Source organism: Amblyomma mixtum, chromosome 3 (assembly GCF_055824585.1).
Source record: "Amblyomma mixtum isolate Tamu chromosome 3, ASM5582458v1, whole genome shotgun sequence".
Classification (NCBI taxonomy): Eukaryota; Metazoa; Arthropoda; class Arachnida; order Ixodida; family Ixodidae; genus Amblyomma; species Amblyomma mixtum.
In genome coordinates, this window is record NC_143014.1 from 405164596 (window position 1) to 405178428 (window position 13833).

General features: G+C 46.2%; 1 protein-coding gene across 1 annotated transcript in view; it reads right to left on the bottom strand.

Moving 5' to 3' along the window:
* Positions 1-490: 490 nt before the first annotated feature.
* The window catches only part of LOC149357467 (uncharacterized), a 49502-nt gene continuing 36159 nt past the window's right edge, over positions 491-13833 (bottom strand). The window contains exons 8-12 of the mRNA XM_089584706.1: positions 13427-13621; positions 10543-10725; positions 5990-6133; positions 2527-2698; positions 491-2047 (exon numbers count right to left, since the gene is read on the bottom strand). Coding sequence (XP_089440832.1) covers positions 1878-2047; positions 2527-2698; positions 5990-6133; positions 10543-10725; positions 13427-13621 — 864 coding nt within the window. The 3' untranslated portion in view covers positions 491-1877. The remainder of the gene's footprint in view (positions 2048-2526; positions 2699-5989; positions 6134-10542; positions 10726-13426; positions 13622-13833) is intronic.

Sequence of the window (13833 nt, forward strand, 5' to 3'; positions counted from 1 at the left end):
CTATCCACCTTGATATGAAGAAATTCCGCCTCTTCAATATGCCGTCCGGTGAAAACTATGCAAGGCGTTGCAGGAACACTCAAGTCCTGTGATGGCAAGAAATATTTCATTGTTAGAAACAGGCCACAAGAGATTACAGTCGACGACCGATTTTTCGGACTCTCTAGGGACCGCGAAAACGACCGAAAAATCGGGCAGTCCGGAAAATCAAATTTCACCGAAAAAATCGCGAACTTATTTCCACTATGCCGGAGAAAGCGGCCAATTGTATTGCACACATTCTAAAGCTCCTCATGACTATATTTCGCCGCGCGAAATACCGTATAAACGCGTATAAGGGCCGCACTTTTTTTTTCCAGATTCGAGGGCCAATTTTCGGGGTGCTGCCCATACACGCGATATGCGAAAAAAAAAAATTTTTAAGTAAGAACACACCAACCAGGGAATGAGCGACATTTATTCTACGTTCAATCGTCACTCGCGAAGTATTTAGACTCCTGAGCTGGTGCTGCGGTCTGGTGCACGCTCATGCCAAAAGAAGCCGCGCAGCATGTCCGCTGTCAACGCGTAGCCGTTGTTCCGAAATTCCATCACATAGCAGAGCAGCTCTTCTTCCAGTTCAGGAAACTCGCACGGCTTGACTCGGAAAGCGCGCTTTTTGCAGCTTGTGTTTCTCTTTTGGTTGCACCATCATCGGACGCACTTCTCGGCCACGTCGAATTTCCCGCCCGCCGCACGCTTACCGACCGCGTTCGAGAGCTAACTCCCAGCCGTGTAGCTTAAGGTGCTTGCCCATCGCGCTAAAACTGTGAAGCTCGGCGGCAGCACGCGAAAGCCACTATCACGACGAACGCGCTAACACGCATGCTAACACGCCACGAAAGGCTGGAGCTGGCGATACTGATGCCGATGTGAACAGCGGAAAATCGCGACAGAGAAAAATGTTGATGATAATGATCATGGCGCCATCCATAGACGGCACTTGAAAGCTCCGGTGCGCGCGCGTGGCCTCCGCGAACGGCGCAGCGCCGGAGCAGATCGCGGCCGCGATAAGATCCGGCAGCGCGATAAGATGCGGCGGCGCGCCCGAAGCGCGCTTCGATCGCGGAGTCCACGGCGTGCGCGTAGCCTCCGCGATCGTATTCGAGTTTCGTGTTCGGGACTAAAGACTCGGCACAGATGAGTTCCGTGAACTCAGACTACGGTTCAAGTTCGTGCGGCGGAAGACATTCAAGGACAGTACGAATTCGAAAACACGCGAGCGCAATGTGCCGACTCGCGCAGAATTTCAACGTCGCAAGAGGCTCCCTTTAAGCTTGAATTTCGTTTTGTTTGATCAAGTTTTCGATATCTCCTGCAGTCTGAATTAATGAGGTTCCACTGTACACATTATATGGCGGCTTGGGTACTGGCGGCGAGTGCGAACGAGGTCCGAAAAATCGAGTGGTCAGTTGCGGTGCGTCCGAAATTTCAAGCGCTCTTACACATTGGCTCTATGGGCCATGTCGCGGTGCCGCGAAAAAGTCCGAATAATCAAGCATGTCCGAAAAATCAGGCGTCCGAATTTTCGGTCGTCGACTGTAATTCAATCCCATCTCTCCATGCTTAAGTCACCCCCTTCGTAAAGTTATCTGTACGTTATACATTTTTTCAGTACAATACAAAGAATGTTAAGCTTCTCTTACATTTACACATGCAATTTTGGTTTATGTGCAACATTAATTTTTGGACCCCAACCAGCAGCACTCACAATTATTAGATGACAACTTCATTACCTTTATTTATTTATAATACATTTGCTAACCAAAATTACACCATTTCACTGAAGTAACTACATTGATATTAAGCTTCCTCTGTTCATTGCATCACAGTAAAGCTCAGCAACGTCTTAAACCAATGCTTTCAGTAAAGCCCATTAGTTCTACACATGCATTATAGCAGCACAAAATCAAGAAACTTACCTCCTCTCGCACAAACAAAGCTGAGAGCCCGTTCACTTCTTTCACATTTGCAGACAGTATCCGCAAAACCGCAACTGTTAGGATGTCTGTAAAAGCAAAACATTTATAGGGAACGCTTCAATGCATTTTTTTAGTATCTTCCTAAAGTTTCCTAATTATGTGACAACGGCTGTTTAGAAAGTGATTTGCTCTGTAACCTGTGCCCACAAGTAACGGAACATTGTTGCTGGGTTAACAGTATATTATTTATGTCTGCTGCATCATGAAGGCCATTCCAACGGGTCTTCAGATATTGTCTAGTACTTGACACAGTGCAAAACGTTCCTTATTTACACATGTAACTCTGCTATATTACAACAGTTTATTTCTGTTCCGTACACCAAGCAACATGCCATCAAATTCTTTCCATTCAGGACCAGACACGAGTTGCAAACATCGAAAGAACCAAACCTTTAAACATGGATGAACTCTACTGCTATGCCTATAAGATGAAACCCTGCAAAAATAATTTGCTAGAGAGTGTACGTATTAAATATACCAATAAAGCCTTTGTAACAATACTCACGTCGCGTTCGCAGCCTCTCTGGTGCCATTTCTCCAGCACTTCGGAGAGATTCCATGATGCTTGCTTCACAAGCAATCAGCTGCATATGTGCTAATTTTACAATTTTGTCGATCCCTTCTGCTATGGTTGCTGAAGGGTTGACCTTTGTCAGTTTGTGAAAGTCGCTGCAAAACTGAAAAAAAAAGATATAAAAGTGCTTTACAACAAGATCCCAACACATACAAAGCAGTGATTTTACTTTATAATGGCATCAACTGAATATAAGGCAAGGAACTGACAAATGTGCAGTTAAAACAAGCACTCTGACCACACAAAATACTAACACAACCTTATTTCTGGAGGTGCACTTGGGCCTGAAAACGTTGATTCACACACGAAAGAAAACCAAAAGTTATGGTGCTGACAGTTTAATCTTGGCACAAGCACAGCCTTCGTGACACAGCAAATGAGTCTTCTGCCCAAATGCATTTGAGCACTAGCTTTTTCTCTACATCAATTTTTTGGAAGCAGTAGCTGACCGTTTTTTTGTACTACAAAAAACATGAGTTCGTAGAAGAGATGTCAAATCTCAAGAAATGTTGAAAGCTAGGAAAAAGGCAATTCTTTGTTTTCTTCCCCAGAAGAATGCAACATTTGGAAAAAAAAGCGATAAAGCACATTTTCATTCAACAAACTTATCTTGCAAATCAGAAATAAGTAAAGAATTTTGTTGGCACCAGAGCAAAGCTACTGCAAATCCTTCTGAGGAAAAGTTAGTGGCAATGCATAGAAACCAGTTGATGCAAAACGCAGCATCAGTCTACCCAGCATGACATTTCAGTGACTAACGTTCGGCCACCGATTCCAAGGTCGGCAGTTCGACCCCGGCCACTGTGATTGTATTTCAATGGAAGCGAAATGTAAAAACGTCCGTCTGCTATGGGATGTGAATGATGTTAAAGAATCCCAGATGACCTAAATTAATTCGGAGCCCTCCAATACCGCGTACTTCAAAGCCCTGACTTGCTTGAGAACATTCAATCTCATAATCAAAAGAGTATACCGGGGCCACTGAAGTCTGCTTTAGTGGAGAAATGGTTTGGTTTGGTTTATGGGGTTTAACGTCCCAAAGCGACTAAGGCTATGAGAGACGCCGTAGTGAAGGGCTCCGGAAATTTCGACCACCTGGGGTTCTTTAACGTGCACTGACATCGCACAGTACACGGGCCTCTAGAATTTCTCCTCCAAAGAAATTCCAGCCGCCGCGGCCGGGATCGAACCCACGTCTTTCGGGTCAGTAGCCGAGCACCATAGCCACTGAGCCACCGCGGCGGCTTGTGGAGAAATGCAAAAGCAATGTGCACTACTGCTGTTTCTGTTGGTGCGTTTGTGCAATTTAGTTCGCAGTGGCCACCAAACCGCACACCATTCAGAGCTCCTCCATGGGCCAATCCCCATACTATATGCAGAATTAGACATTCTCTACTGAACGTTCACAGACGCCGGTGAGAGCTCATGCCACTGCCAGTGCAGTGGTGCAGCAGTTAAGCGAAGCTCCAATGCATTGGCAAGTAGCTCTGCCTGCCACAAGCACCCATACGGATCATGCGACCCATGTTGCTCTCCTACTAGGAGTGCGCACTTTCTGTTCACACACTTGACGCACAGAACACCGCGTCATGAGCCAAGAAATGCTTTCGCATTAAAAATGGCAGTCATTTCCTCGGCTAGGCAAAGTCAAAGCAGCGTGGTAGTTCGAGCTGCTTTTATTGATATGCTTCGTTTTGTTTCACTTGGTTTTGCATCTTAAAACGTTGCCACGCTGAGGATTGTAGGGTGTGTCTTCCATCATGGGCTACACCCCCCACCACACCCCCAAGCTTACAACCTGATTACCACCTGCGTGGTGGTTCTTGCTTACTATGTTGTTAGTACCTGCCCGGTGATTACTACTTAGTCGCCTGAATGTGTGACATCAACATAAATTACCCATAGTGCGTCCCCCACTGGAGGTAACGCAGTGAGCCCTGGCTTATGAAACACACAACAGCTAAATGCAGGAACTGCTAGTAGAAGTGTAGTAGAAGTGCTAGCAGAAGAGTAGCAGTAACAAAATTATTGCATCACTATGACGTCATCACTAGGGAAAAAAAATGTATGCTCATGCGCCTTTTCTTGCATTAAGGTTCGAGAGCATGTAGGTACACAACGCTTTGTATGCATTCCCCCCGTAGAGCAGCTCAGTGTGCACATTACCGAACTGTGACCAGTTTTTTTTTTTTCACAGCCCGCAATCTTGGGATCAGCAGCCAAGTGTCAAAGCCACTGAGCCACTGTGGCAGCACCACAACCAACCGCTGTACTCAACGACATTATACCACAAAACACACTGATCATGTTACTCCACCGCAACTTCATAGCCCCAAATCCACAGGTGCAACGTATGCACTCAATTACTCATGACTTTTTGTTTCCCTTATGTCTGTTGGCAAGTCTGCCTACTCATTTTTTTTTACTCTCCGTGATTACACGTGGACACACCTGCTCACATCGCAAGCCTGCCACGGCTGCAACTACAGTACCGTAGAAACGCGTGTAAGGGCCACACACTGTTTTCACGAAGGAAATATTGAAAAAAAAAAAAAGACCCGTGTAAGGACCGCACCCAAACTTTCCATGACCCACACAATGCACGTGCCGTGGCCTCCGTGATCAGCTCCGGCTATGAGCAATGGTGGACTTGATCGCGGAGGCCACACACATGCACAGGAGCTGGCCAACCATGGATGGCACCCAAGGCCACGTCTCATCATCATCATCATCAACTTTTTCTTCCGCCGCGAGTCCTGCTATCCATATTGGCATCAGTATCACGAGCTCCAGCTTTCTGTGGCTGTCAAAGGCACGGGAGTTGTGGTAGTGTGTTAGTTCACTGCAGTTGTGGCTTTCGTGTGCTGCTGCCAAACATTGCAATTTTAGCATGATGGGCAAGCACCTTAATATCTACATGGCTGAGGGTTTGCTCTTGGCCACGACAAGTACGCGGCAGGCAGGGAATTTGACGTGGCTGAGAAGTGCGTCCGATGATAATGCAACCAAAAGGACGCATTGAAGAACACAAGCTGCAAAAAGTGCGCTTTCAGAGGCAAGCCGTGCAAGTTTCCCGAACTGGAAGAAGAGTTGCTCTGCTATGTGATGGAAGTGTGGAACAGTGGCTATGCATTGACAGCGGACATGATGCGCAACTTCTTGTGGGATGAGCATGCGCACAGCACCAGCTCGGAGTCTGAAGACTACGCGAGTGATGATTGAATATATAATAAGTGCTGTTCATTCCCTGAATGGTGTGTTTTTACATACAATTTTTTTTTCGCACATTGTGTGTATGGGCCGCACCCCAAAAATTGGCCCATCTGAAAAAAAGCCTTTATATGGTATTATAAAGACATTACCAAAGGCCCCGGCCAAGAGTTAAGGCACCAACCTGAGTCCACTGCACCTGCTGGCTGTCGTCCTCAGGCAGCAGCCGTGCCAAGGCAATGCACGACAGACAGGCCGCATCAGGTGTCAGCCCTTCCACTGCTGCCAGCAGGGTGTCCTCCAGGGCAGTGATGTTCCAGCTCTGGCCCTGGGCAAGGGAGGCAATGTGGCGCCAATGTCAGAGCACAGATCAATGGCTGAACCACTTTTTCCCACAACAGCATAGCTGCTGCTGCAAGTAAAGGTGGTGTCAACCTTTCACACACCGGCTGTCAGTAAACATGTCCTAGCTTTCAAAGTGCCAATGTCCATTCACATTTTCCCACTGCAGCTGTGAGACAGATGATGCACAGCAGGCAATGTTGCCTCCAAACACTAGAGAGAGAAACAAGCCTCATGAAAGTTTACCTTCCATACTGAAGGCCAGGCCCAGTATGAAGACATGGGAGATCTGGCAGGTGCAGTATGGAGACACAGGAAGGTAAACTTTGTACATTGTGTACCAACCCCCTGAAGTGCAGGACCGATTTCAACATGGTCTTTCCAGCCAGCAATTTGCTTCCTGTGAAGTTGTGCATAACAAACCATTGCCTTAAGTCTGGGGCCACTGTCAGTGTCTTCTTGTGTATTAGACCCATGTCAACCTGGCCAAAAGGGGAGAGGCATGAAGCAGCTCAGAGGTACAAGAAGGAAATCAAAAATCACTACGTCACCGGGCCAAGATATACAGGTGTCCACAAACTGTTTCGGAACATGACAAAAAACAAAAAAAATGCCCAACTGCTTGGCTCTCTAGGCACGCAGCCTGGAACTAAAGGATGTGCTCTTCACTTTCCTGTGGTAGCTGCAGATTGTAACCCTATATAGTATCAGGCCATCCCTCCAGGCAGTGATTAAATTGAGCTTCTGTTATGGCATCCGTGTTCCAAAAACTTCTTTGGGCACCTGAACTTATAGGTCAGGAAGGCGTTCCCTGCCGGCAACATCAAAGAGCTATTAAGAAAGCATCTGCCAGATCAAGAAGTGGCATACTGTGGCAATCTAATACTTTCACTTGCAATCTAATCTAACGCAGCCAATCCAGAGAAAGCCCTTCCAAAAAGATCATCTGAAAGCACATAATACTTTAAGCTACAATAGTGTTCATCTTTTTTCCTTTTCCTCCTCCAGTTGTGTGTCCGGCAGAGCACACAGTGACATATGGCCCACCATGGCCACATCACTCTGCATACTTGTGTGTAGGAGTGTACAAATATTCGACAATTTTGAAGATTCAATCGAATAGCACAGTATTCGATATTCGCTTCAAACCAAATTTTCAGTATTCGAAGTATTCGTCTCGTGCGAATAGTGTTTCCGGGACGCTTGCCCACTTGCTTTATGTGGTTTTGGTTTTGAGTATTGCCGCATAGATGGCTTTTTTTTTATCATGCTTTCAATGCTCAGGGGTCAGTCAATATGCAAATCACAGCCAGGTCGGACTGCAAACCCAGCTACAAACTAAAGAAAAAAAGAGGTCCACGCGCTATTGCAGAAGATCCTGCGTGGCCGTCTTCGAGCCTCCGCACTAAGTTAGTTGCTGCCATAAGTCACGTCGCTGCCACCGTGTCGAGGCAGACACACTGAAGGAAGAACACAGCAGACAATCGTCTAAGCTTCAAACCAAGAAACCACAATTTACTGCCAGCGAAGCCTTTATATATTCTGGCTGGTGGTGCCATTATCGACGAGCTAGGACACCATAGGTATTCGAACGCGGGCATCACTTGGCCACCTTCATCGGATCGCTAGTTCAGTCTGATGGAACTCCACAGCATATTTACTGCAGAGGCACGTGGCAAGTCAGTGCACCAAATGTGACTGCCTGGCTCAGTGTTCGACATTTGACCCATTCGACCACTGGTTCAATCGTTGGCACCATGGTCAATGCGTCTATGAAAGGCAATTCAATATGGAGCTACTTCATGAAAGCTGCCCCCGGCAATGAGGCTCGCTGCTTGAAATGCAAGGCCGTTTTGAAGACACCAACAGGGACGACGACAACATTCTAAACGCATTTGAAAAGGCACCCGAATTTCTTAAGGGCCTACTAGGACGACTGTCAAGCATGCAAATGCACTGCCACCTTGACAAAGGCGAGCTGGCCGAGTGTTCAACAACCGTCAGTAGCTGAAAAATGAAGGTGGCAGTACCGAAAGCGCAAGAGATGACAAAGACGGTCGGCTGATTCACTACACACGGTATGCACCTGCACTCCATCACTGAGGAGCCTGGCTTTCTTGACATGATGAAACTCGCCATGCCCAATTACACAGTGCCGTCACAAACAACTTTCTCGGGGGTCATCATCAAAAAAAGAAGAGGTGCGAACGAAGCTTACAGAGGTCTTTGGAAGCGGAGTGGAGTCCTTCTCGATCACTATGCATAGTTGGACATTGCAAGTGAATGACCGCTATGCAAGTTTCACTTGCCATGTGATGAATAAGGCGTTTGTGCAACATGTACATATACTGGCCTGCACTAAAATGGTGGACGCTTACAGCGCTGAGAGCTTGGCAAAGTTCATCGGAACTGTAATAGTGGAGTATGAACTTTTGTCTGAAGGAATGGTGTCAACCTTTGTAGTCACTGACAACGAGAGAAATTTTGTTTTGGCGGTTGCGCGATAGTCATGGCAGGGTGTGCTGTGCTTTGGCCACACGCTTCAGTTGTGCATCAGTGATGTCCAAAAAAATGTGGCAGGGCTTGCGCAGCTTTGTGCAAAAGCAAGGGCAACAGTAGGTCGGTATAAGCGAAGTGCCATGGCTCAAGCACGCCTTAATGAAATTCAGAAAAGCATGCTTTTGGATTGTCTTGAAGTAGTGCAGGACGTGCAGACATGTTGGAACAGCGAACATGCCATGATGGCCAGACTTCGCACCCCTATTACTGTGGAACTCTCAGAATTTGATGAGGTTGGAAATCTCACACACAAGAGTGGAAGCCACTAACAGCATCAGTAAAGGTCTTGCAACTGCTTGATCAGGCCACAAGTGAACTGTCTGGGGACAGCTACCAAACTAGAGTCTCAAGTTATCCTGCTGCCTGAATGCTCAAGCATCGTTCTTGCACAGCATTTGAATGATTATGATGCAGCATGAATTGCATCCAGCCTACTAAAGAGCACCAAGTCTAGATTTCCGGACATCAAGATGTCTCAGCTTCCAGCATTGGCCATGCTGGCTGACCCTAGGTACAAAGATGCACGCTACACTGTCGAAGCTGAAAAGAAATGGGCGCTTGGTCTCCTTGTGGAGGCAGCAGAAGAGACGGTGCTAGTGCATCAGCATGCTGAACTGCCAGGCAGAGGCTGCGCATCTCCAAGACCTTTGGGTGACTTTGTGTGGTGTGCCTTCAGCAAATTTAGTTCCGATGAGAGCTGCCGACCACGCCATACAGTGAAGAATGAAGTCGCAGAGTACTGGAAAAACCCCCTTCTTCCGCAGTGTGAAGACCCTTTGGCATGGTGGAGGACCAACGGCAGCCACCTGTACCCACCCATAGCACCACTTGCACGCAAATGCCTCTCAAGCCCAGCAACGCAGACTACCAGCGAAAGGCTGTTTTCAGCTGCAGGAAACATCGTGCGCTGTCAGAGAGAGAGCCTGCTCACCCGTCACGTAGACCAGCTTGTGTCCTTGAACAAGAACATTAAGATTGGAGCATGCTGGGCTGTTAATGGCAGCTGTCACCCGGAAGTGCAGAATGTTTTTTTTTTTTTATAATTGTTCTTAGTGCTCTTGCTGCAGTGTAGTGCAGTTACTCCTGTGGTTTCAACTACTGGCTGTACTAATGGCACCGTTCTGTTATACTCTCATTTTTCGTATTTTATCTCTAATTTCTCATTAGAAAGCAGGTGGTATTTTTATGTGTTTAACTTTTGATTAACTAAGCAACTAAAAATTGTTCTTCACTCACTTTAGGTGCTTCCTTAAAATTTTGAAGAGTGGCTTTAAATAAAGCCTCAGTGCAATATGTAATAGCTTTGTGTGTTGGAAAAATAAATGGGTTTAGAAATGCGCGCTGTCATTCAGCCTCTTTTTAGTGCCAGAAGTACTATTCGAACTATTCGCTTCGAAATTATTCAAAGAAAATCCTATTCACTTTGAATTCGCTTCGAACCAAAAAACCACTCTTCGCACACCCCTACTTGTGTGTGTACTTGTGTTATTCCTCACGCTGGCATTTCCACATCAGCCCTGTCCTTCCTTCCACCTCTCTTGACTCACATGTTTGTTTTTGCCTGCTCTTTATTTTGCAAGGTTACAATGAAAGGGTGCCAATCACAGATAAAACTAGACAAATCTCAGATAGAAGACTACAAAAGGTGCAGATTTCAATGAAGAACGCGAACACTGCACGCACACAAATTCACATGCCCCTCACTTGACAGCTATACCACCAACAGCAGCCATTTTCTGCCCCATGCCAGCAGGTGGCACAGCTTCTGTGCCCAGCTAACTTGTGCTATTCTAATATGGATGAACAACTGCAAGGGGCAGCCAGTGATGCCCGCACCTTTCCGAGGTCGAGGAAGCCCTTGCTCTGAAGCACCTGGTCAAACTCCCGAGACATGAGGCCAACGCAGTCCTGCAGCAGGCGGTTGGCCAGAGAGAGTGCCGACTCTGCCCATCGCACCCGGGGCAGGGTCACAGAGAGGCGCTCACAATTCAGAGCCATGTCAATGGCCGTCTCTGCTGTCTGCACATGGAGAAACAACGGCCAGCCCAAGTCATCACAGGGTCCACAACAACAGTAAGTGCACGCCTATTCTGTCCAATGCAGCAAGTAGGCATTTTTTCTCTTATCTAAACAAAAAAAAAATTCAACAACTGGTACAAGAAAGAATGCAACAAGCCAACAAGATAAAGAAAATCTGGCAACAATATGAAGCAACAACTTTGAAAAAGAAAAAAAAAAGTGAAGAATAAACAAGCAATGGCATGAAATTTCATGACAGTCACAACAGAAGCAAATGCTTTCTGAGAAATTAATTGTTTAAAGGAACTGACTCTGCAGCATGTATTACTAACCACATGGGCTGGCTATGTCAAACAAATACTACCTACAAGTCTTCATGAAGCTGTCAGCTCTCACTTGAAAAGGAGGAGAAAAAAATAAAATTTAAGCTTTCTACTTCACTGTTGGCTTATCAATTAGCAGAAATGAACCAGAGCAAGACTTGAGTTAGTCTGCCAAACTCAGCGTTTAAAAGCAAAGCAGAGGGCTAAAAAGAACGCCCGAATTAAACAATTGATTGGTGGTATTTAGGGTTTAATGTCCCAAAGCTGCACGTGGGCTAGGAGAAAGAGTAATGAAGAGGTCCAGGGGAGTTTTAACCACCTAAAGTTCTTTAACATGCAATGACATTGCACAATACACGGGCGCCTTGCATTCCACCTCCATCGAAAAGCCACCACCGAAGCTGGTGTTGTACCAGCATCCTCAGGCTCAGCAGCCAAGTGCATTAACCATTGAGACAGCATCTGGTCGGTCGACTGCTATCATCAGTATGTACTGGTGATGCACCGCCGGACACAACACCTTCAGCACGTGAATTATGCCTTTGTCAAGTGGCTGGTATTGCTCGTCGCTTTTGGCGGCAGAAGAGCGTGGTGTGCCACATAGTTGTCGAGCACGAGAAGGACCATTCTTTTTTTCGAAATGTCATCATAAAACTCAACAAGCCACTTGCACGCAAGTTGCCTGTCATCCTCATGCCTCCTCTAAACTTATGCCTAGTGACACTATTCAAAAAAAAAAAAGTCATGCACCATTCAGATTTTTCTGTTATGCATGTAGCGTATGAGAATGTAGCTTCCAAAGCACTGCGCCTTGCAAGTTTTCCCAATGACAAATGGCGAGCACCGGTCGCTGCCTTGCATGCTCCTTCACAGAAAGCCGCTAATGCGAAGCTTGCTCCACTTTCCACCGGCGCTAAGTGTCTCCTTTCAAGGCGTGAGATTTTGCCGGCCGCATCCGATAAAATGTTTTGTCGGCATTTCATATGTTCTGTATTTCTCATCTGCTGATGATTTTACTGTTCACGCTTTTTTGTGTTGGCGCATTATTTTCATAGGCAGAGGAGCGCTGCCGGAGCTGATTGCGGAGGTCACGGTGGCAGGGAGAGAGTGACGTAGCGATTAGAATGCTCGTCACTCTCCGCTCCTGCAAGAAGTGCTGTTTTTCGACTGCCAGCAGAGTTTACACCGCCTAATCATTCGCTGTAACCGAGCTGTGCAGCCACAGGTGTTCATTGTATCTGAGATGCAATGCCATTGCTCTAATGCATATTTTGACGGTAGCACTGCCCTTGTTCGTAATAAGCGAGTGTTCGTTACAACTGTGTCCATTATAAGTGTTATAAATGGGCTGGAGTGTATTTAATTATTAACACAATATAAATTGTCTAAAGGATTAAGGGGGGACACTGGTCTTGAAAAAAAAAAATTTTATTAATGAAGTCACAGTTACGAAATCTTCAGGGAATATGTATTTTTGTGTGCTGATTCTAAATGTGTCATTTAATTTCATGTAAAACATTTCCTTGAGCAATTATGCACTTTTTATGCTAGTATTTTGCGGAGAGTTTTGAAGAAAATTTGCTGCGGGAAACTCGCTGAAATGTCTGCCATTGGGTTCTCTTGACACCAAGGAATACAATAAGGGTGAAATTGTCTTCCTGCCTATCATAGAACTTGAGTTAGAGTTTTGAAGTTGTCGCTTCAGAAATGAGAAGGAAAGTGTGTATTCCTGTTTATGAAGTGGCAGCTTCAGTACCCTATTACTCAAGTTCTATGAGAGCCAGGATGATAATTTTACCCTTATTGTATTCCTTGGTGTCAAGAGAACCCAATGGCATATATTTCAGCGAGTTTCCTGCAGCAAATTTTCTTCAAAACTCTCTGCAAAATACTTGCACAAAAAGTGCATAAGTGCTCAAGGAATTGTTTTACATGAAATTAAATGTCATATCTAGAATCAGTGCACAAAAATACATGTGCCCTGAAAATTTCATAACTATGACTAAATTAATAGAATTTTCTTTTCAAGACCAGTGTCCCCCCTTAATTGCCATCAAGGTGTACTCTTCTGGAATGGAACAAATTAAATCCACAAACATAATCACAAGTGTACAAACAATAACTTAAAAATACCTGAAGCTCTCTTCCATTTAGGTCTAACAATATCAGACAAACTGCTTTCACTGAATGGGAGCTCAACGCTCGAGTCGTCATGCATGTGTTTTATGTTCACGCTGTTCCAGTATCTTGCACTTGGTATCCAGACAAGCTGCATTCTACAGTGGACTCCTGAAGGAAAGGAAGAATCTGCTCTGCCAAAGCAGAAACACCCAAATCTGCCACTACCGTGCACTGGGGCCCAAGCAGCAGCAACCCACCAGTGCCTGGAGGGTGGCTGCGTAGCACTGCTGCTGCCAGTGCTCGGGAACGGTGGCAAAGGCCCGGTGAGGCCACACCCGAACGTAGTGGCGTCCCGCCCACTGAACCGCCCGGGCTTGCAGCTCCCGCAGCCCACTGCAGCAAGGTGCCATCTGCAGGCACTCGGCCACACCAGCTATGCACTGGCTGCATGGCTGCCACAGGGAGAGCAAGGGACAGAGGCATGGGAGTTAATTGAGGCTCTCAACGAGAGAGATAGAGAGAGAAAAACAAAACAGCATACAGTCTGACTGTCATTACTAGAGACTGCACCTTTAGGCACTAAATTTCAGGGTGGCAGAAGCAAGCGCGTGAATCCACGTTTTAGACACCAAATGGATAAAAAACGCAGAAACTGAAAATTCCG